A 21876-nucleotide genomic window follows, 5' to 3' on the forward strand; every position below is an offset into this window, starting at 1 on the left:
GATTGCAGTATCTATATTCAAGTAAACTTTGGAAGAAGATAATCGTCAGGTGAATTTTCTATTCGAATGATAAATAAAGATTAATTGGGTTCTTTAGTAGTATAGTTTTATGCTTTTTTCTTTGTTTCTGAGTGTGCTGATGCATAAGCATAATTCCTATCTATTCAGATTCAAATTGTGAAACTTGCAGATTTTAAGTTTATATGTTTTGTTCTTGATGGTGTTTTTCTAGTATCGTAATGTTATGTTAATTGACTTGCATAGTTAGTAGACTTGCGTAACTTTTGTAATGGTTGTAAAAGTCCTCAGACTAGTCCAAGTCGCGGGATTTTGAAGTATTCAGATTAGTCTCGAATAGTCTTAGACGTCGTTGTTTTATTAGGTCAAGGTACTCAAAAATCCAAATTAGCTGATTCATTCTAGTACAGTCAAAGTCAAAGTTAATCCAAGTATGTCTCCGACTTGACCGATTACTCCTACAAAGTCTCAACCGACTAGTCCCTACTAATAATTTTATACCATTGTTCTTGTTAGCATTGTTGGTTTCATAACTTTGGTCAAACAAAAGATAATGTAAGCCAAACCTTTTAATACTCATAACTAGTCACTCACATACATTAATAACCGACTCTAAATGCGTTTGGAACTCAGCTTACTTCACATTCTCTGAAACTATTCTAATTTTAGATCAAAATCCTTTTATGTTTTTGTACACTTCAACCATGAACCATAGGTCAACAAGTTGATTAGCCAACTGCTCTATAACTTCCAAGAATGACCGAAAACGCCTTTTCAAGATCCTCATTGTAATGTTAACTTCAGTGTCAAAGGGTTCTTGACACAAAACAAATCTCGCATTGACTGAATTGATGCCCATACCTGAGCCGCTGCCTTGATGCTAGTACTTTTCGCATTGATGGTTGTACATGAGATGGTATTACACTACTAGAAAAACGACTTTTCCGGGCGACGAATCCGGACAACTAGTCGTCCGCAAAGGTCAATCCAGACGACTAGTCGTCCGCAATAAATCGTCCGGAAAGCTTCGTGCCTAAAGGTTTTCCGGTTGACTTGACCCGACTTTTCCGGACGATAATGGGGCCCACATTGACTTTTTCAAATGTGTTTCTGGACGGCCTTTCCGGACGACTTGTCGTCCGGAAAGGTATAATAATAAAATATTCATTTTCTTTTTTGATTAAAACAAATGTCCGAAAAAATATTTAGGCACGACTCTTTCCGGACGACGGATCGTCCGGAAAGATTTAATAATAAAATATTCAATTTCTTTTTTGATTAAATCAATTTTAAATTAAATTAAAAAGGCTTTCTGGACGACTTTTCCGGACGATTTGTCGTCCGGAAAGACTACTGTTGTTTTTGGAATTTATTTTTTAGCTGTAGATTTTCCAGCCGTATAACCGGCACATTTCAATATTAAAACCTGCTTTACAATAATATTAAACATTCAACAACCAACAATAATATTAAAAATATCCAACAATTACAATAATTATTCAAACCGAGCTATGTCCATCAAACAAACATTCATAAAAAAGTTTAAACATAAACGCCTTCGTGGAACAAACTACAATGTATCAAACAAACAACAATCCAACAAACTACAAACCAGAAAATACATCGTCCTCATCCTCCTCAACGTTTTGGCTTCGAGTATTGAAATTGGAACTACCGGGATTATTGTCATTGGAACTACCAGGAGTATTGGCATTGATCCTCACTCCACGTTGCAAATGGGGAGGAATTCGCAATTTATTGTAAGCGAGGATTTCTTCCATTTCACTCGCCGTGTAGGAAGAGTAAACTAGTGGTTGTGGCGTCCGACCCGTAGATGATGAAGATGCGGAATTAGTGACCGACATTGGTAACTTTCTTCCCACTCCGCGTGTGTGGCCAGGCCGTGTACCCAAAACTTGCAACAATATAGATTCCTCATCTCGTCCTGGTTCTGCATCTCTCAAACCCTTCATTTTTTTCTACAAAGTTAAAAAAATATAAATATTAGTATACACATATACATACATGTACATACACATATATACATCTATATATATCTATATATATCTTATTAAAAAAAAAGTCCTTATTTGTATATGTATGCATGTATATATATGTGTGTATATATTAGCACTTATTTGACCAAGTTTGAATTCAATTGACCGAAATTGAATCCATTTAAAGAAATATAAATATTAGTATCATATCATCATTATATAAATACATGCACACACACACACACGATATATATATATATATATATATATATATATATATATATATATATATATATATATATATATATATATATATATAAAACAGCCTGCTATTAAAAAAAACAGCCTGCTGTTTTAAAAAAAAAAACTGATATATCTATATATGTATATGTATATGTATATATATATATATATATATATATATATATATATCTCTGTGTGTGTGTATTAACCCTTATTTGACCATGTTTGACCTCATTTGAATTCAATTGACCGAAATTGAATCCATTTAAAAAAATATAAATATTAGTATCGTATCATTACACATATGTATAAGTGTGTGTATATATATATGTGTGTGTGTGTGAGTGTGTGTGTGTATATTAACTCTTATTTGACCAAGTTTGACCTAATTTGAATTCAATTGACCGAAATTGAATCCATTTATATACATACATGTACACACACACACACACACACATATATATATATATATATATATATATATATATATATATAATCTTTAAAAAAACAGCCTGCTTTTTAAAAAAAAAAAAAAAAAAACAGCCTGCTTAAAAAAAAAAACCTGCTGTTTTTTTGTAAAAAAAAACTGATATATATATATATATATATATATATATATATATATACACATATGTATATGTATGTATGTATATATATATATATATATATATATATATATATATATATATATATATATATATATATATATATATGTGTGTGTGTGTGTGTGTGTGTGTGTGTGTGTGTGTGTATTAACCCTTATTTGACCATGTTTGACCTCATTTGAATTCAATTGACTGAAATTGAATCCATTTAAAAAAAATATAAATATTAGTATCATATCATATCATTACATATATGTATAAGTACTAGTTAAAAGACCCGTGAATTCACGGGTTTGTTCAAGTAAAGAATATAAAAACTCGATGTAGAAAATGAAATCATAAGGTCAACCCATTTAAGGTGGCAATTTGAACCCATGAATGGAATTGTACCTTTGCAAAACCAATAAGATTTTATCGTGAGCTCTCATCCTTTCAAACCTACAAAAATGTACATATCTAGCAAATTAATAAACTGAAACTAAAAATCTGCATCATTTTGATCACATTCTCCAACTTTAATGACCCAAAATAGGTTCATTACTTGATATTTAACTTCAAATCTAGCAACTGCGGCCACTTACTTGTACACACCATGACCACCGATAGTTTCCTTGTTACCTCTCTAACATGACATGATCTGAGTTAATTAAAATAAAATAAAAAAACTGCCCAGGTAACAGTGATCCAAACAGGACTCTTGCAGCCCACATAGCAAAAAAACATCAATAAAACAAAAAGGCATGACATTTGGACAACAATGGCCAACAAAACACAACCTCCCTGGTCAAGCTAATTCAGTGTTGCAATATCACATCTAATAATAAACTAAAGTCAAAAAATGAATTGTGGTAACAGCTTTTGTACTCATCAACAGGCTCACTGTTCTAAACAATAGGAACAAAATATGGAATTTAGTGTTTACATGTATAATTATACGTGTCAACGACATCCACTTATCCACTAATACTTAAAGATTGTGTTTATGAACTTCAAATGTTGAATAGAATATAAATCCTTAATAAAAGTTTCAGCACAACACTTTCTTGAATTTTTTTTAATAGTGCATTCACTTATATAATTCCTTTTAATTCAAGTTCCTCAATATGTGGGTCATCCCCACTTCTACCAAAATGAACTCACATTCATTACTTAGCAGATAAAACTTGATCCATATAACAAAATCTTAAGTATATAGATCTCCCTCTCATTGAAGCCTATATTATCATCTTTTAACAATCCTCGTATAGCAACTTTACAAATCATTCAACCCATCCAGGTTTAAAACAACTCGTGTAATTTTAATAGCACCGAGAACAACATTGTTGTATTATGGAACTCAAATAATGTACACAATCATTGAAACCACAAATGCTAGTACATTATAAAATTGATGAGGAAATGTAAATAGTAACTCTAAACATCAGATTCTTCTATGGCATTTCATCGAACACATTGTGTGCCTCGAATATATTTTTATGTTTCTAAACAAATATATTAGAACAATGATCATAACATCTTTCTCCATTTTAATTGGATCTTTCAGTAACAACATAGACTAACAAATCAAACTTAACAAAAGTAAGTTAATTCCTTGGATCCAAAAAATCAGATTAATATACATCGAACCAAAAATATGTGTAATACATAATCAAACCCTTAACTAAAAAAAACCCTAACAATACTTAAACTAATAAGGTCAATTAGCAATAAGATAACATACATACTTGATGAATCGATGCATTTGCAGTCGATGAAGGTTCCAGAACATGAAAATATCTTGATTTGAGTTATGGAACAATTCAAATAAAAAAAGTGAAGAAGATGAAGAATTGTATAGAAAAACTCTCAGCAAGATAAGAGTTGGAATATGAAAATGAGTTGTGTTCAAATTTTGAATTCTTAATGCCAATGAAAAAAAAATGCGTGAGAAAATCCAGCAAATTTTTTGAGAAGATGAAAAAAGCATGTGACATTTTCAATTACTTAAAATTTTAAATTGTATAAATTTTGTTTTTAATTAATTGCTATTGATGACATCATTAGAGTGGCTAAGATTTTTTTTATTTTGTTTTTTAATTTTCTTTTTACTTTGTAATTGCTTATTTATGACATCATACTTTTAGCCATTTAAATGATAGTATAGATGTATATATATATGTGTGTGTGTGTGAGTGTGTGTGTGTATATATTAACTCTTATTTGACCAAGTTTGATCTAATTTGAATTCAATTGACCGAAATTGAATTCATTTAAAAGAATATAAATATATTAGTATCATATCATATACACATATGTATATGTATGTATATATATGTGTGTGTGTATATATTAACCCTTATTTGACCAAGTTTGACCTCGTTTGAATTCAATTGACCGAAATTGAATCCATTTATATACATACATGTACACACACAGATATATACATCTATATATATATATATATATATATATATATATATATATATATATATATATATATATATATATATATATATATCTTAAAAAAAACAGACTGCTATTAAAAAAAACAGCCTGCTTTAAAAAAAAAAAAAACAGCCTGCTTAAAAAAAACCTGCTGTTTTTTGTAAAAAAAAAACTGATATATATACACATATGTATATGTATGTATATATATGTGTGTGTGTGTATATATTAACCCTTATTTGATCATGTTTGACCTCATTTGAATTCAATTGACCGAAATTGAATCCCTTTAAAAAAATATAAATATTAGTATCATATCATTATATAAATACATGTACACACACACACACACACACACACACACACACACACACACATATATATATATATATATATATATATATATATATATATATATATATATATATATATATATATATATATATATATATATATATATATATCTTTAAAAAAACAGCCTGCTTTTTTAAAAACAACAGCCTGCAGCAAAAAAAACCCTGCTTTTTTTGGCCGTGTTTTTAAAAAAAACTGATATATATATATTTTATATATATATATATATATATATACACACACACACACACACACACACATATGTATATGTATGTATATGTATATGTGTGTATATATTTGACCTCATTTGAATTCAATTGACCGAAATTGAATCCATTTGACTAAAATTATAAAATAATTCATTACTTACGTAGTTTTCCTTAGCTAGATCATTACACCACTTTTTTGGGTCCTTGTGCTTGTGCATACGCTTGTAATTTTTGATTGGGCCTTTATTTGGATTTGCTTCGTCATTCTGCAAACACACAATCAAATAATTTAAATGTATATAAATCAAATTACTTGTTTCACAGTTTATCAATTATATAAAACATTAATAATAAGCAGGTTTAAGTAATTTACCAAACGGGCAGCTATAGCTTTGCTACCATGCAAACTGTGGTATCGGACTTTAGACCGGTTGTCTGCGTTGGTCTCACAACGGTCCTGGTACTTTTGGTTTTCCTGCAAGTCACATAATGCATTCCAGAGATTCGGTTGGACGTTGGGTGGTGGATTGTTGCGAACGTTTTGAGGATCGTTATCAAACATTTTTTTGTAATACATTTTCTGCTCACTTTTTATGTTTCTCCATCTGTCACTGGCTTCCTTCGACACCCCGGCCCGGACTAGATTTTCAATCGCCCCACCGTCTAGCCATTTTTCCATGTCAAAGAAATTCTACGACAAAAATTATTAGATAGTAATATATTATATAAGTATATATATATATATATACATATATATATATACATATATATATATATATATATATATATATATATATATATATATATATATATATATATATAAGTATATAATTAATTAAACTTACTCGAATTTCAAGCCAAATCAAATCTTTATCCGCCGAAGGTACTTCCGACCATGTCTCGTAATGTTTCGGAAACTTAGGGTTCCTAACAACACTCGCTATCAAACGATTAAACATCGCACAATTTGGGCCTATCGCAGTAGCCGTATTATATTTAATATCAAAATCAATATCTAAAGTCTTCCCCAGCGCATCACGCTTTTTCCTTAACCCCGCGTTTTCCGATGGTCCCCGTTTCCCACTGCCCCTCGCACCGCCCCCCGCACCGACCATAAGAACAAGGAGACAAAACAAATACATCTGCATAAACACAAGTAAATAAACACAAGTAAAGTGAACACACACACACACACACACACACACACACACACACACACACACACACATATATATATATATATATAGCAGCAACAATTTTTTAACAGTTTTTTTTTTAAATAGCAGCAGCAGTTTTTTAATTTTTTTTTCAGCAACTATATATATATATATATATATATATATATATATATATATATATATATATATATATATATATACATAGATATACATATACATATACATATATATAGATATACATAAACATATTCATTGAAATATTAATCATTTGATTACAACAACTAGCGTTTTTTTTATAAAGACAACAATTACATATCAATAATCTGCTTCATCGCTAGAGTAAGCTCCATTTTCAGGAATTTGGGGATCGAGCTCATCGTCGGCCACCACATCGTCCGGATAATCACTGATATCATGAGGAAGGATAATAGGATCTAGATCACAAATGAAATCATCATCATCATTAACTACTTCTGTGGGTAGATTAAAATGAATTGATGTTGATTCTCCGGGTACGCTCATACTTGTATAAGTCATATTATCCAAATCCGCATCAAGACTAAGTTCGGATGAATTGATGTCGTGTACAACATCACGCTGTGTGGTGTCTTCGATAATGTCTCTGTCCCAGAGTTTTCGATGATTTACCTCATGAACGACCTTCCAGGTAGAATTTTTAGAAGGATCGTCAATGTAAAAGACTTGTTGAGCTTGTGTTGCCAAAATGTATTGATCATCTTTGCACCACTCATCTTTCGTGTCAATAATAGTTATGTTATTTACTGTAATTTTAGGTTTTTGTTTTCGGGTGCTCTCAGTCTTGAACCAACGACATCTGAATAACACGAAACTATATGCACCACCATAATGCAACTCAACAATATCTTCCAACCGGCCATAATACATAGTTTTATTTTCTGGGTGTTGCAATTCCACTATTTTGTGTTGTGCGTCGATCATCACGACTGCAAACCACAAACCTGACACCGTTCACATTGCAGGCACTGTAATGGTTAGAGGTACCCAACGGTCCTTCAGCTAGAGAGAACAATTCATCGCTAACCTTCGACGGGTCAACTAACCGTAGTTCACGTACCTATTATAAAAATATAAAAATTGAAAGTTTGAATAAAAATAGTTATCAAATGTAAATTATATATGTATATGTACATATACAATGAGTTTACCTTCTTGGTCAACCAACAAGGAAAATGTGTTTTCATGTCAACACCGGTATTCTCTGCTGCAAACTGACTGTAAATGTACAAAAGAATTGTTAATATGATCAACGTTTACACAGTTTAGTCATTATAACATACTTTGTAGATAAATGACTTACAGTTTGTATCCTTCGATGTCAGAACAATTGTTGAGAATATACCAATGAAGGTTATCTTGAATAGCCCGGGCCAGAGACTTGAACACACCTTTACTGATAAATTTAAATAGCGATTTGAAAACACGAAACTCACACGACCTAGATGGTCCGTCCGCATATCTGTCAGGACGATTAAATCTTGTCTGTACACCTTCAAGAGACATTGAACATGCGGTTAATGCTTCATCGGTAACGTACCCCTCAGCTATACAACCTTCAACCTTAGCTTTATTTCTAACATAATTTTTTAGCTTTTTCATGTATCTCTCAATTGGATACATTCACCTCATGTAAACAGGCCCTCCATTTATAGCCTCTTCCGATAAATGCATCACCAAATGAATCATTATGTCAAAAAAAGCCGGGGGATAAATTAACTCGAAAGCACATAAAAGTTTAATCAATTGTTTTTGAGCTTTCAACATGTCTGCTACCATTAACTCTCGAGCACAAATTTGCTTAAAGAATGCGCATAACTGCATTATTGGTGTAGAGATAGTTGAGTCCAAAAACGCGTTAACTTCGACCGGTAATAATCGTTGCATCATGATATGACAATCATGAGACTTCATGTTCGTTATGTTATCATCCTTCACTTTATTCCTGAAGTTTGATCCAAACCCGTCTGGAAGTTTAACTTCTTTAATAAAATTACAAAAACATACCTTGTCTTTGGGTTTTAACGAGTATTTGGGAAGAGGTTTGTAAAATTGCCCATCTTTTTTACCTTTGGTCTTAGGTTTGAGCCACAACTCTTCTCGAATTCCCAATTTTTCCAAGTTAACTCGTGCATTGTGAGTGTCTTTGGATTTTTCGTTCATTAATAAGGTACCCAAAATAGCCTCCAACACATTCTTTTCGATATGCATGACATCTAAGTTGTGTTGCAGTGGAAGATGTTTCCAATATTCAAGTTCTCGAAAAATGGAAACTTTAGTCCAGTTGTGAGGAGACTTATAATTAGAGGGATATTTTCTTTTTTCACCAGTATTCTTATGATTTTTCCCGGGATTACCAACTGGCAGTATATCTTTAAGTTGGCTTTCAATCATTTTCCAGTTGAACTTTCTAGGTTTAGGGGTATGATCAACCTTACCATTGAATTGAGTGTTTTCTCTGTAAGGGTGATCCATTTCTAGGTTCTGTCTAGCGCCGAAATAAGAAATTTTGTTTTGAACACGCATTGAAGGAGTGTCCTCGTTACATGTAGGGCATGCTTTATAGCCTTGGCCACTCCAACCAGACAAACTACTACGTGCAGGATAATCATTTATGGTCCAAATAAGCATTGCTTTCATTTGAAAATATGTGTTTGTAACTGAGTCTCTCGTAATAACTCCTACGGACCATAAACTCTTCAATTCATCAACTAAAGGCCTCAAGTAAACATCAATATCTTTTCCTGGTGATTTTGGACCAGGAATTAACAAAGTCAACATGAGAGAACTTTCTTTCATACATATCCACGGCGGCGTATTGTACACAGTCAATATTACTGGCCACATGTTGTAAGCAGTAGAAAAGTTGCCGTGTGGATTAAAACCATCAGCAGCCAACCCTAGTCGAACGTTTCTAGGTTCACGTGCAAAATCCGGATATCTTTTGTCAATTTCTTTCCACGCTCGACCATCTACCGGATGACGCATCTTACCCTCTTCCGTGCACCGTCCAGTAGCATGCCAGGTCATATCCTTTGCAGTGTATCTGGAACTGTACAAACGTTTTAGTCGTGGAGTTATAGGAAAATAACGCAAAACTTTATTAGGAACTTTCTTCCCCTTTGTGCGTTCAGCTTTCCATCTACTCTCTTTACATATTGGACAATTTTCTAAATCTTGGTATTCCTTATAAAACAAACAACAATCATTCTTACAATCATGTATCGCTTCATACCCTAAACCGATCTTTTTCATCCACTTCTTAGTTTCGTAATATGATGGCGGAATTGTGTTATCTTCAGGATGTGATTGTTTGAGTAATTCTAACAATTGGTCAAATGAAGTATTTGTCCATTTATTCAAGACCTTAATGTGTGTTAACTTGGCTAAAAACTCTAACGAGGACATCTTGCTACCAGCATATAGCTCGGTTTGGGTGGCGTCAATTAAATCCTCCAGATCAGTTGCGGTCGTGTCATTCATAGTCTCATCGTCATCCGGTCCTTCCTCCGGATCAACACTAGGAGGTTCTTCCCCCTGAATATCGTGCAGAAAATTTCTGAGAGGGTCTGGTGTGTTGTGTACTTCTGGCGGTTGTGGTTGTTCACCATGATGCCACCATATTTTATAAGAGGGTTCAAACCCATGTTGCATTATATGTTTTTTTATTTCTTTAAGTTTATGTATTCTCGTATTACCACAATCTTTACACGGGCAACTACACTTACCCTCATGATTCAAATGGTTTTTACACCTCTCAATAAAGGCTTCGAGACCAACACGGAATGCAGGGTCAAATTGATGTCGTATAGTAATCCAACTCTTATCAATCGTCATAGATATTACCTAATTAAATCAAGTTTAAAACAACAAAAAACTTTTATAGTACAATAACTTGTTATATATATAATTAAGGTCGGGTAGTCCAACTATGGAAGGCAACCTAACCCACTCTTTGAATGTTTTGTCTCAACTATAGATGCGTATAATGAATTTACTAGTTACCAAAAATTTGGCAGCATATCCCCTAAACTCCCCAAATATGTCGTATTAAACGCATATTTGTAGGAGTAAAGGGAAAATGTTTACCAAATTTTTCGTAACTAGTAAATTCATTATACAGATCCACATCCTAAAAGAGACAAAACACGCAAAAAACAGTCCCAAAAAGGGGACCTTCCAAAGTTAATTTCTAATAAATTAACCTTGGACGGGTATTCTATAGGATTGGTTAATTTCGAACCTAAGGTATTACTAATACGAAATTAACCACTAAATAACCAAATGTCAAACATAATACTTATACTAATTTATACAACAATAATAAACATAATAACATTTATACAACAATAAACATAATCAAACATAATACTTATACTTATATACTAATATATATATATATATATATATATATATATATATATATATATATATATATATATATATATATATATATATATATATATATATATATATATATATATATAGTATTCAAAGTATCATCAAACAAAACCCACCACTTTAATTTTATTCAATTTTATTAATTTTAATTACATGTTCTTGACAATTTCATCACCAAACCCACCACTTTAATATCTAAATTCGAATTTAAAATCTAAAAGTATTCAAAGTAACATCAAACAAAACCCACCACTTTAATTTTATTCAATTTTATTTATTTTAATTACATGTTCTTGACAATTTCATCACCAAACCCACCACTTTAATATCTAAATTCGGATTTAAAATCTCAAATATTCAAAGTATCATCAAACAAAATCAAAATTACAAACTAAGCATGAAAATCATAAGCCTGAACATTATCAAACACAACAATCTTCCTAAAATAACCCAAAATTTTCGGATTTCTAAATTATTCATAAATGAAGAACAACCAAACTTTTCAAAAAAAATGAAGAACATACCTTGTTTGCACTTTGGGATGGATGATTATGTTTGATTGTTTGTTGAATAGCTTCAAATCTCCTGAAATCGCCTGAAAAATCCGAAGCTTTTTAGATGTGTTTTTTTTGTAAAAGTGATAAAAGAAAAGCTACAGGCGGCTGTTTTCAGCCTTTTTTTTTTTTTTGCGGACGAGCCTTTTGCAGACGATTGATCGTCCGGAATAGTGACGGAGGGAAATTTTTTAGGAGAAGCCCGCCACTTTTTCGTGAAAACTTAAAAATTTCTTAATTTTCTTTTTATTATTAATTTAAACTTATATTTACTTATATAATTTATATTTAACTTATATAATTATTATATTTACTTTTTTGATATATTATTAATCCTTAATAAATATCTTTTTATTAATTAAATAGTTATAAATTTTATTAATTAACATAAATATAAATATATATGTTTTTTATATGAATACATAATTTCAATAAATATTTTATATATATTTTGGTGAAATTATTAATTTTTTTTATATAATTAATTTGAAATCTTTTAGTTATTTGTAAACTCGAGTCGATCTCGAACATGAATTATTGTTCGATTAGTTTCACGGGCCGAGCTTAAAAGCATTAGTATTTGGCTCGACTCGATCGAAAGTTCGTTTATTTTTTACAAATGGACGAGTTAGTCTAGTCGAACGAGCTAATCGAGCATAGCTTTAATCTCTAAGTACGAAATTCTATAAGTACGAAATTCAACCATACACTTAAGTACGTTGTGTCTAAAATTTGATACTCATTTAGTACAAAACTTTCAAGTTAACAAAAGTTGAAAATGGGTTCAAATTTGAGTTTTTGCACGTACTAGAACAATAAGATATGATCTAAAAAACGAGCATATCGAGCTCGAGCTTCTAAACGAGCATTTTAAGTGTAATAAGTTTAAAACCTAGTTTCGAACTAAAGTCTTTCAAACTTAAACGAGCTTCGAACTCGAACTCGAACAATAGTTACATTTCCGAGTTCGAACTCGAGCACGTTTTTAATAGTTTAATCGAACTCGAGTCGAACTCAAGCCGAATAATTAGTAAATGAACGAGCTATAATTTCATGATATTCGATTCGACTCGGTTCGATAACAGCCCTAATCATCATCATCGTCACCATCGTCATCGTCATCATCGTCATCATCATCATCATCCTCATCATCCTCGTCATCATCATCGTCCTCGTCATCATCATCGTCGTCATCATCATCATCGTCATCATCATCATCGTCATCATCATCATCATCATCACCATCGTCATCATCGTCATCCTCATCATCGTCATCATCGTCGTCGTCATCATCGTCGTCGTCATCATCATCATCGTCGTCGTCATCATCGTCATCCTCATCATCGTCATCATCGTCATCATCATCGTCATCATCATCATCGTCATCATCATCGTCATCATCATCATCCTCATCACCATCGTCATCGTCATCATCGTCATCCTCATCATCGTCATCATCATCACCATCGTCATCATCATCATCATCATCATCCTCATCATCATCATCATCGTCATCATCATCGTCATCATCATCGTCATCATCATCGTCATCATCATCATCCTCATCACCATCGTCATCGTCATCGTCATCATCGTCATCCACATTTGGGCTGGAAACAATTGATTATAACTTATACATGCCTAAATATGTTTATCTAAAAATACGGCTGAAGCATACTGACTAAACCCTAATTAACCCCTAATTTAACCCAGTGAAGACCTCGAACTTGACATGTATCCTTGACATGTATTTACATGTATTTACTCGTAGTCATCCTCGTCGTCGTTATTAGTGTGTTTCAATACCAGCAGCTTTGTAGTCGTGTGCTTGAAGTGTGTTTAATTTTAGTCGTGTTTAATTCAAAAAAAATTCGTATGTCTACTTAAATATTGCTCTTTATATATAATAATCGATTTATCTACTTAAAATTCGTTTTCATTCAAAACAAATGACAACAACATAACAATTTCATTCAACATAACTAATACCAACGATACAAATACAACACAATAAAATATTAAAACAACGACATAATTAAACTGAAACACAATAAAATATTACACAAACGACATAATTAAACTAATACATAATAAAAGTTTCTTCATCTTCCAAAAGTAAATAAAGAGAAATTCGTCCGGAACGCCAATTGACGGTTTCTTTTATACCGCACCACTGTTCTTCGGTACGAAGATACTTAGCGGAAAATTCTGGAACACAATCATCTTCAAAATACAAAACGTCAGTGTGTTCAAACGGTACATTTTCTTTCAAGAATTCTAACAAATCCTCTAAACCAAGGTCGCGAACGTCAATTTCTTCGAACGAAGCTTTTGAACCACGCGTATAATCGTACTCTTTATTTTCATTACGGAATTTACTACCGTAATACACGTCAAATGAGACGATAATCGGTGAAGTCGTTATCATTTTTATATTGAGAAGTTTTTAAAAATTTAGTTGATGAGTTTGATGATTGTGTGTAGGTGTATAAATACGCAAAAACAATCAGAACTAAAAATCGCCCGGAAAGCTTCCTGGACGATAAATCGTCTGGAAAGGTATTCCCGCCATTTTTTTTGGAGCCAATTTTTTGCAGCCAAATATTTTGGAGCCAAAAATTCTGTCGGACACCTTTGTGGACGACTAGGAGTCGTCCAGAAAAGTCTGGTAAAAAAAAGCGAGGATAAAAAGCAGTTTTTTTTTTTTGTCATTTAGCGGATCTTTGTGGACGATAAATGTCGTCTGGAAAGGTGTCGTCTGGAAAAGCTCTTTTTCTAGTAGTGTTAAGGGATTAACCCACAATTGTTGGTTAGGATACACTGGTATCGACCATTGATGCCCATACCTGAGCCGCTGTCTTGAAATACTGTTTTGCTATCCGTGATTGCTTCATTCATTCGAGCCTATACCAACATTGCTGTTCATGTAATTTTCTTAGGTCATCTCGGTTTTCAGTTGTTTGTTGAATTAACCAATTTTACCCTCCATGAGTTGCATATCCTTTACAACTAAGTCATCCAAATACATTAATCACCGACTCTAAAAGCATTTGGAACACGACTAATCTCACTATCTTTGAAACTATTTTAAATATGAATCAGAATACTTATGCGAAACAAGTTGTTTAACCAGCTACTATAACTTCCAAGAATGACTGAAAGCGCCTTTTGTGTTTGAAATTACCTTTTTACTCTAAAGAAATTAACCTGCTTCAGCATACTCACCACAGTAGCTATGAGCTTCTTATTGGAATCTTCTTATTGCAATTTAGATCTATAAATCCTACTATTTGTTGGGGAAACATATTCATGCTGTCGCATCGTCAATGTTGTATATAAAATTTGTTAATTAGATACTGTATTTTATTAACATAACAATTACTATTAATATGAAGGAACCTTTAAATCAACACAATCAATTCAAACAAAAAACGGCTCGCTATAAGAAAATTTGATAGAACCACAACCCGTAGTTAGACGTAGCTAACTCTAATCGAGCCACAACGAAAGAATCAACTCCCCAACCATAGCAAAATAACTCAATTGGACGGAGCAACATACAATGTGAAAAAACAAGAAACTCAGAGGAGCCGAATTGACACTTGGTTTATACATTTTTTTTAAACTTTTAATTGATTGATACTAAAACTGTCACATCTACACTTGAAATGAGACGTCCTAAAATAATTATGTGGGGATTGAGGGAATATAAATCTTTAAATACATCTTGAACTAATCCAATCAAATTTGTTTATTTTAAAAGAATCAACAAGTGAACCAAGAGGATGATGGTGGAGTGGTTAGGGCTTCACCTTTCCAAAGTGGAAGTCATGAGTTCGAATTCACAATAGTGGAAAAATTAATCCCTCTCGTGGTCACGGAGATTCACCTGCGATGACCACAAAGCGAGTAGTCACTCTAGGATTAGGCGGCTCACAAAGTGGGTCGAAAACCAAGGTAAAAAAAAATAAACAAGTGAACTTATAATTCGAAAAGATTAAAACTTTTTGGTGTAAAATCTCCTAAATTTTACTGATATCAATAAAACAGAGCCGGAGCGTAACTTTCTTAGAACGGATACATGATGAAATATAAATTATTTTATATTCAATGTTTTATATAACTTGAAACTCACTAAAGTTTTAAACAAATTTGGTAGAATATATTAATTATTTTTATAACTTCCACAAATTCATGTAAATTGATCATTTACCGCCCTTTATTTAGCTATAAAGTGAACATCAGTATATATTTAGGAACTATTACATTTAGTTATCTATTATCTATATGATGTCATTTAAAATTTTATAGGATTTAATAACTAACTAGTGAAATGACCCGTAAAATCACGAGTTTGTTTAAATGAAACAGTTTAATAACACGTTTTAGGTATTTAGTGAATGTAAATGCTAAAGTTATTTATTTTAATAACCCGTTTGACTAAGAAACTTGTCGTTATTTTTACAAATATATAGAGACATATATTTTCGCATACATATGTAACGTAATTAATTTCGTATAAAGAATCCATATTTAAATATTAATAATATAATAATTATAATTATAATTATTATATTAAAAGTAAATAATAATAATAAAGTTCGTTCAAAGTTGAGTATTTATATCTTTAATAATAATAATAATTATTATTATTAGTAATAATAAATGCATTTTAAATTTTTTTAGAAAATTAAAATACAATTATTATATAAAAGTTGTACAATATAGTTTAAATTTTGTGTGTTCTGTAGAAGATTTTACAATTTAGCAGAGATTAGTATTTCTTTTGTAAAAGATTTCATATTATTTTTTTAATTAAATTAATATAAAATTATGACATCATCATTATAAAATTTAAAAGGTAATTAGCTTAATGATGACATCATCATTTTAGAGCTTTATATAACTACTAGTGAAATAACCCGTGAAACCACGAGTTTGTTTAAACGAAACAGTTTAATAATATATTTTAAGTATTACTTGAATGTAAATGCTAAAGTCATTTAGTTTAATAACCCGTGGAACCACAGATTTCGACTAAATGAACGTCAACTTGCTTGCCACCTCTAGTAGCGGTAATATATAACCCATTTTTACTCATTCAATAATACCTAGATCAAAATCGCCACCTCTATGTAAGTGAACATCAACTTACTTGTCATAAACTTGCTTGTCAAGTGTGATATTTTTGCATTTTCTCCGAAAACCTGTCATAAACTTCGATATCACCACATTCAACAACACACTTCTGAATATTTGAAAGAAAAAAAAAAACAAACTATTCAAGTTTAAAAAAATGCATACAGCAAATGCTTACAACAAAAACAAATTATTTAAGTTAAAAAAATGCATATAAAAAAAGGCATCTTCAAATCTCTGGTAGCATTCTTATTCAAAGCATTATATAGCATGAGTGGGCTGCCCATGTTGACCCCTTAGGCATATTGGGCATATGCCTATGGTAGCAGTTTAAATATACATGTATGTACGAACTACTCCATCTTGGAGCGTTAAATTGCATCATATTTTCATCAGTAAATATAAATACCTGCTTTTAGTACTAATCATGAGTTTTGTTGTCTTATATAGTAGAAATTGCACATTTCAACAAACATAAACCTGCAACCAAAAAATATAATCAACAACCCATATTTACATCACAACACAAAAAGGACTCTAGTTAGAAGCTTGAAACATACAATACGAATTACCCTGTTAAAATCGTGAAACATAATTACTATTATTGATATTGTGTTATTTGTTACCCCATCATTAAGCTAATAATAGAGATCACATTCCCATGCTTATGACTATTAAAATTTAAGGATACAAAATAGCAATACCATTAAATATGCATACTATTGACACATTCTGTTCTTAACTGAAAACACTAAATGGTATTTACAAACTGATAACATTAGTATGTAGATTTAAAATCAACCTTATAAAGCACTCATATAACCAATATATTGCAATCATAGACGATATGCTTAGGCGGTTAACGGATGAATAGTTAACAAATATAAATAAGTTAAAATTAACACCTAAAATCTGAACTAAACCTATTATTATAAAGTCAAGAATGAGTTCTGACTTTAATAAACAATAGACTTTTAAATATCTTGGTGGAAAATTTATTATTATTATATTATTATTATAACTTAAGCATATTATGTTGGGCTATCCAAACATTAATGCTAAAATAGTATACTTCCATGCTAACACTATTAAACTAAAGCAAGAAAGTCATTGTTGATGCTATCGCTACCCAACAAATTTTGCACTAAAGAACACTTGAATTTAGAACCATTAAAAAGGTATGAAATAGAACATTAATGCCCCAATCACAATGACAAACAAATAATTATAAATATAAAGGCCAACAAAATTAGAATAATAATAGAAGCAAAAGGTGTAAGATTGAGCGTACCTCCAACAACATCATCATCAGCCATACACCAAATTCATGTAAGCAAATACCCAAATTCAGCTATGTCATTTTAACAAACACCTGGAGTGCTTAAAGAAGATTCATATATTTCCTCAAGTCACAATTTCTAATACATAGAAGAAGATTAGAACAACATAGATAGTATAAAGAAACACCTAAAGCAATCTTACAAAATACAAAAGTACGAACGAATACTTGCAATGTAAATGCTTAAACCATTATTAACAACTAAATCAAAATCTTCTCTATATGAATACTACAAACAGTATAAAAATAAGAAAGGAAAAGTGTAAGCTTACTATTGCCATCCAAAACCATAGGCATTGAATCACCATTGTGAAACCTATAACCTGTCATATTCACTCAGGTTAACACATGATACCTAATAATGAACACAATAAAACAATTTCACAAAAATTTTATCCTCAATAAACTTGGAGATTAAATATATGAAGCATTAGAATTTAAAGCCAGTTGAAGAAGAAGATGATGAACATTCTAAATCTCTAGTGTTGAAATATCAAAAGAAAACGAACCTGGAGAAGAAAATTAGGGCAAATGGCGATTGAATGAAGAAAAGCTTCGAATTCGCGCTGAAGAAATCGCGATTGTTTGATTTCTTTGGTGATTACTTTAGGGTTTTGTTGAAAGAGAGGAAGCAATCCGTATTGTAAGGTTTAATTTTTCTTAAATGCAATTAAAAAGTGTTAATGACATCAGCAAACAGCCTCAAAATTTTTCTATTTTTATTTTTTATTTTTTTATGCTTGAAAAAAGATATATTTATGACATCATCAGTTTAGCATTTTAATAGAAATGCTATAGATCATTTTAGCATTTTAATAGTTTAAAACTATAGATCATTTTAGCATTTAAATAGAAACTACTAGTGAAATGACCCGTAGAACCACGGGTTTGGTTAAACGAAATAGTTTAATGATATGTTTAAGTGAATGTAAATGTTAAAGTCGTTTAGTTTAATGACCCGTAAAACCACGGATTCTGACTAAGAAACTTGTCGCTGTTTTTACAAACATATAGAGACATGTATTTTCACATACATATGTAACGTAATTAATCCCGTAAAGAGAATCAATATTTGAATATTAATAATATAATAATAATAATAATAATAATAATAATAATAATAATAATAATAATAATAATAATAATAATAATAATAATAAAATTTGCTTAAAAATTGAGTATTTATATTTTTAATAATAATTATAACTAATAATAAATGCCTTTATATCTTAATCATAAAAATTAAATTATAACTAATTGTCAAGATTAACTTTTAATTGTAAATTAAATTGATTTATGATGTCATCCAAGTAGGTTAGATTTTTTTCTATTTTTATTTTGATTTTTTTCAATGAAAGAAAATGACTATTTATGATGTCATCATTATAGCCTTTTAATATTAACTATAGATAGATAGATAGATAGATAGATAGATATAGATAATCAATAATTAATTAATGTTAATAATGAAAATAAAAATAAACATGCCCAATTGTATTACGAATTTACGAGTAAGTGGGATAAGAAAATTAGGCCTAAACGGGCTTTCGATTTATGGAATGATAGGGCTGCTTTGCCAATGGGGCTTTGCCTCATTGGTAACCATGTTTGCATGGTTTTCGAGGAGACCCGGGTTCGAGTCTCACCAGGGGGTTTTCCCCACCTGCCCGTTTGGATGGTGGCGGTTTCCTCCTGGAACGTGCGATGCGATGCGATCTAACCACTAACCGTGCGATGAAAAACTAACATGCCGTTCAAAAAAAAAAAAAAAAAATGATAGGGCTGCTTTTGCAACCGAAGATTTTATTAACAAATTCTGTTGTAAATTCTGCGGAGTACTAGATTAATTAAACGGAGTAAAAAAAGCCAGGCAACGCAAATACGCAATTGTTTTTCAAAGCGTCGACAGTGCAAAACAGAAACCACGATAACAACTTCATTCATATCTCCATAAGCTAAACAAGATCAATGTTGGACCGCGTCCCTTTTGATATCAAAACAACAGAAATCATGAAAAGACTTGACGTCAAGTCTTTACTTCGATTCAGATCGGTGTCAAAAGCATGGAAGTCATTGATCGACAGTCCAAATTTTGTTGCTATTTACGGCATCGACCATATTCGAATGCATCGTATACTTGTACCGTACCTAAAAGCTCCAACTTCTGCGTATATGTCCTTTGTTGATCATGATGACACTTTTTTGTTTGATCAAACTAATGTTCATGTGCTTCCAAGAGAACATAATATGTGTAGTGTTAGAATACTTGGTAGCTCCCATGGCTTGTTCTGTTTGGAATGTACTTATATTAATAGAAACAATACCGAAGGGATGTACCTTATTTGGAATCCATCAATTAGAAAATCGGTTCGTATTGTTTTTCCTACCAATAGTTTCAGTAGAGTATATTTTGGCGTTTGTCCTTTCACCCTTGACCCCAAACTTGTTAAAATTACCATTGGTAGTTTGAAGTGGCTCGTAGAAATCTATACATTAAGTTCAGGTAGTTGGAGGAAGATTTACAACAATCTGCCACGTGGAACAATTGAAATCTGTTGGTATACTGCAATAGTAGTTACAAATAGGATTATCTATTGGGATGCTACTGACTCGGCTGTTGCAGCCTCTCGTTACATCGTATCGTTTGATTTGACAAGTGAAGAATTTAAGTTAACTGAAATCCCTAATTTTATAGCACATCATAAATATGATATTTCTAAACTAAAACACTCACTCGTGTTTCTTAAATATTCAGAAACCGAGAAAGTAGTCTGTGAAGTATGGATGATGATGAATAATGGCGTGTCAAAAACGTTTACAAAGTTATACAACATTGCGCCATCAAATCTGCTACCGCATGGAGTTATGGGATTCACCAAGAGGGGCACACCTATAATTAAAATGAGACATGATTGCGAGCCGGATGGACTTTATGTTTTTGAACCAACCTCAGAACGCGTCACTAAGATAGATCTTGACAGAGCAGGGAATTATTTCAAGTTTTATAACTACTATGAAACACTTCTTTTGCATGATTGTTGAGATTGCACAATCTATAAGTAAACTTAGGATGAAGATAATGTCTAGGTGAATTTATTATCGGCATGCTAAATAAGGATTACTTGTGTTCTTTAGTATAGTTTTATCTTCTTTTTTTTTCTTTTCTTTCCGAGTGTGCTGCTGCACAAGCAAAATTGGAAGATTTTCAGATTCTGTGAAACTTTCAGATTTTAATTAGTTGATATGTTTTGTACTTAATGAGATGTTAATTAGCATTAGTGGATTCATAGCTTTAGCTATAGTCAAACAAAAGAAAAAGAAAATCAAACCCTTTTTACTCAACGTAAACACCGACTCTATCTGAAACTACTTCAGTTTC

At 31.5% G+C, this 21876-nt stretch overlaps 2 protein-coding genes across 2 annotated transcripts; one reads left to right on the forward strand and one right to left on the reverse strand.

Moving 5' to 3' along the window:
- Positions 1 to 8687: 8687 nt before the first annotated feature.
- Positions 8688 to 10901, reverse strand: LOC139852637 (uncharacterized). The gene has a single exon (XM_071841978.1). It carries the CDS (start codon positions 10899 to 10901, stop codon positions 8688 to 8690), a length of 2214 nt encoding a protein of 737 aa, XP_071698079.1.
- A 9606-nt stretch (positions 10902 to 20507) lies between these two features.
- LOC139852713 (F-box/kelch-repeat protein At3g06240-like) lies at positions 20508 to 21539 on the forward strand. Its single transcript, XM_071842071.1, has one exon. The coding sequence runs from the start codon at positions 20508 to 20510 to the stop codon at positions 21537 to 21539; it is 1032 nt and encodes a 343-aa protein (XP_071698172.1).
- The last annotated feature ends 337 nt before the right edge of the window (positions 21540 to 21876 follow it).

This window comes from Rutidosis leptorrhynchoides, chromosome 1, assembly GCF_046630445.1.
Source record: "Rutidosis leptorrhynchoides isolate AG116_Rl617_1_P2 chromosome 1, CSIRO_AGI_Rlap_v1, whole genome shotgun sequence".
NCBI classification, from domain to species: domain Eukaryota; kingdom Viridiplantae; phylum Streptophyta; class Magnoliopsida; order Asterales; family Asteraceae; genus Rutidosis; species Rutidosis leptorrhynchoides.

Coding starts and splice junctions, on each gene's coding strand:
- LOC139852637 (XM_071841978.1), bottom strand. CDS start 10,901: ATGACGATTGATAAGAGTTGGATTACTATACGACATCAATTTGACCCT.
- LOC139852713 (XM_071842071.1), top strand. CDS start 20,508: ATGAAAAGACTTGACGTCAAGTCTTTACTTCGATTCAGATCGGTGTCA.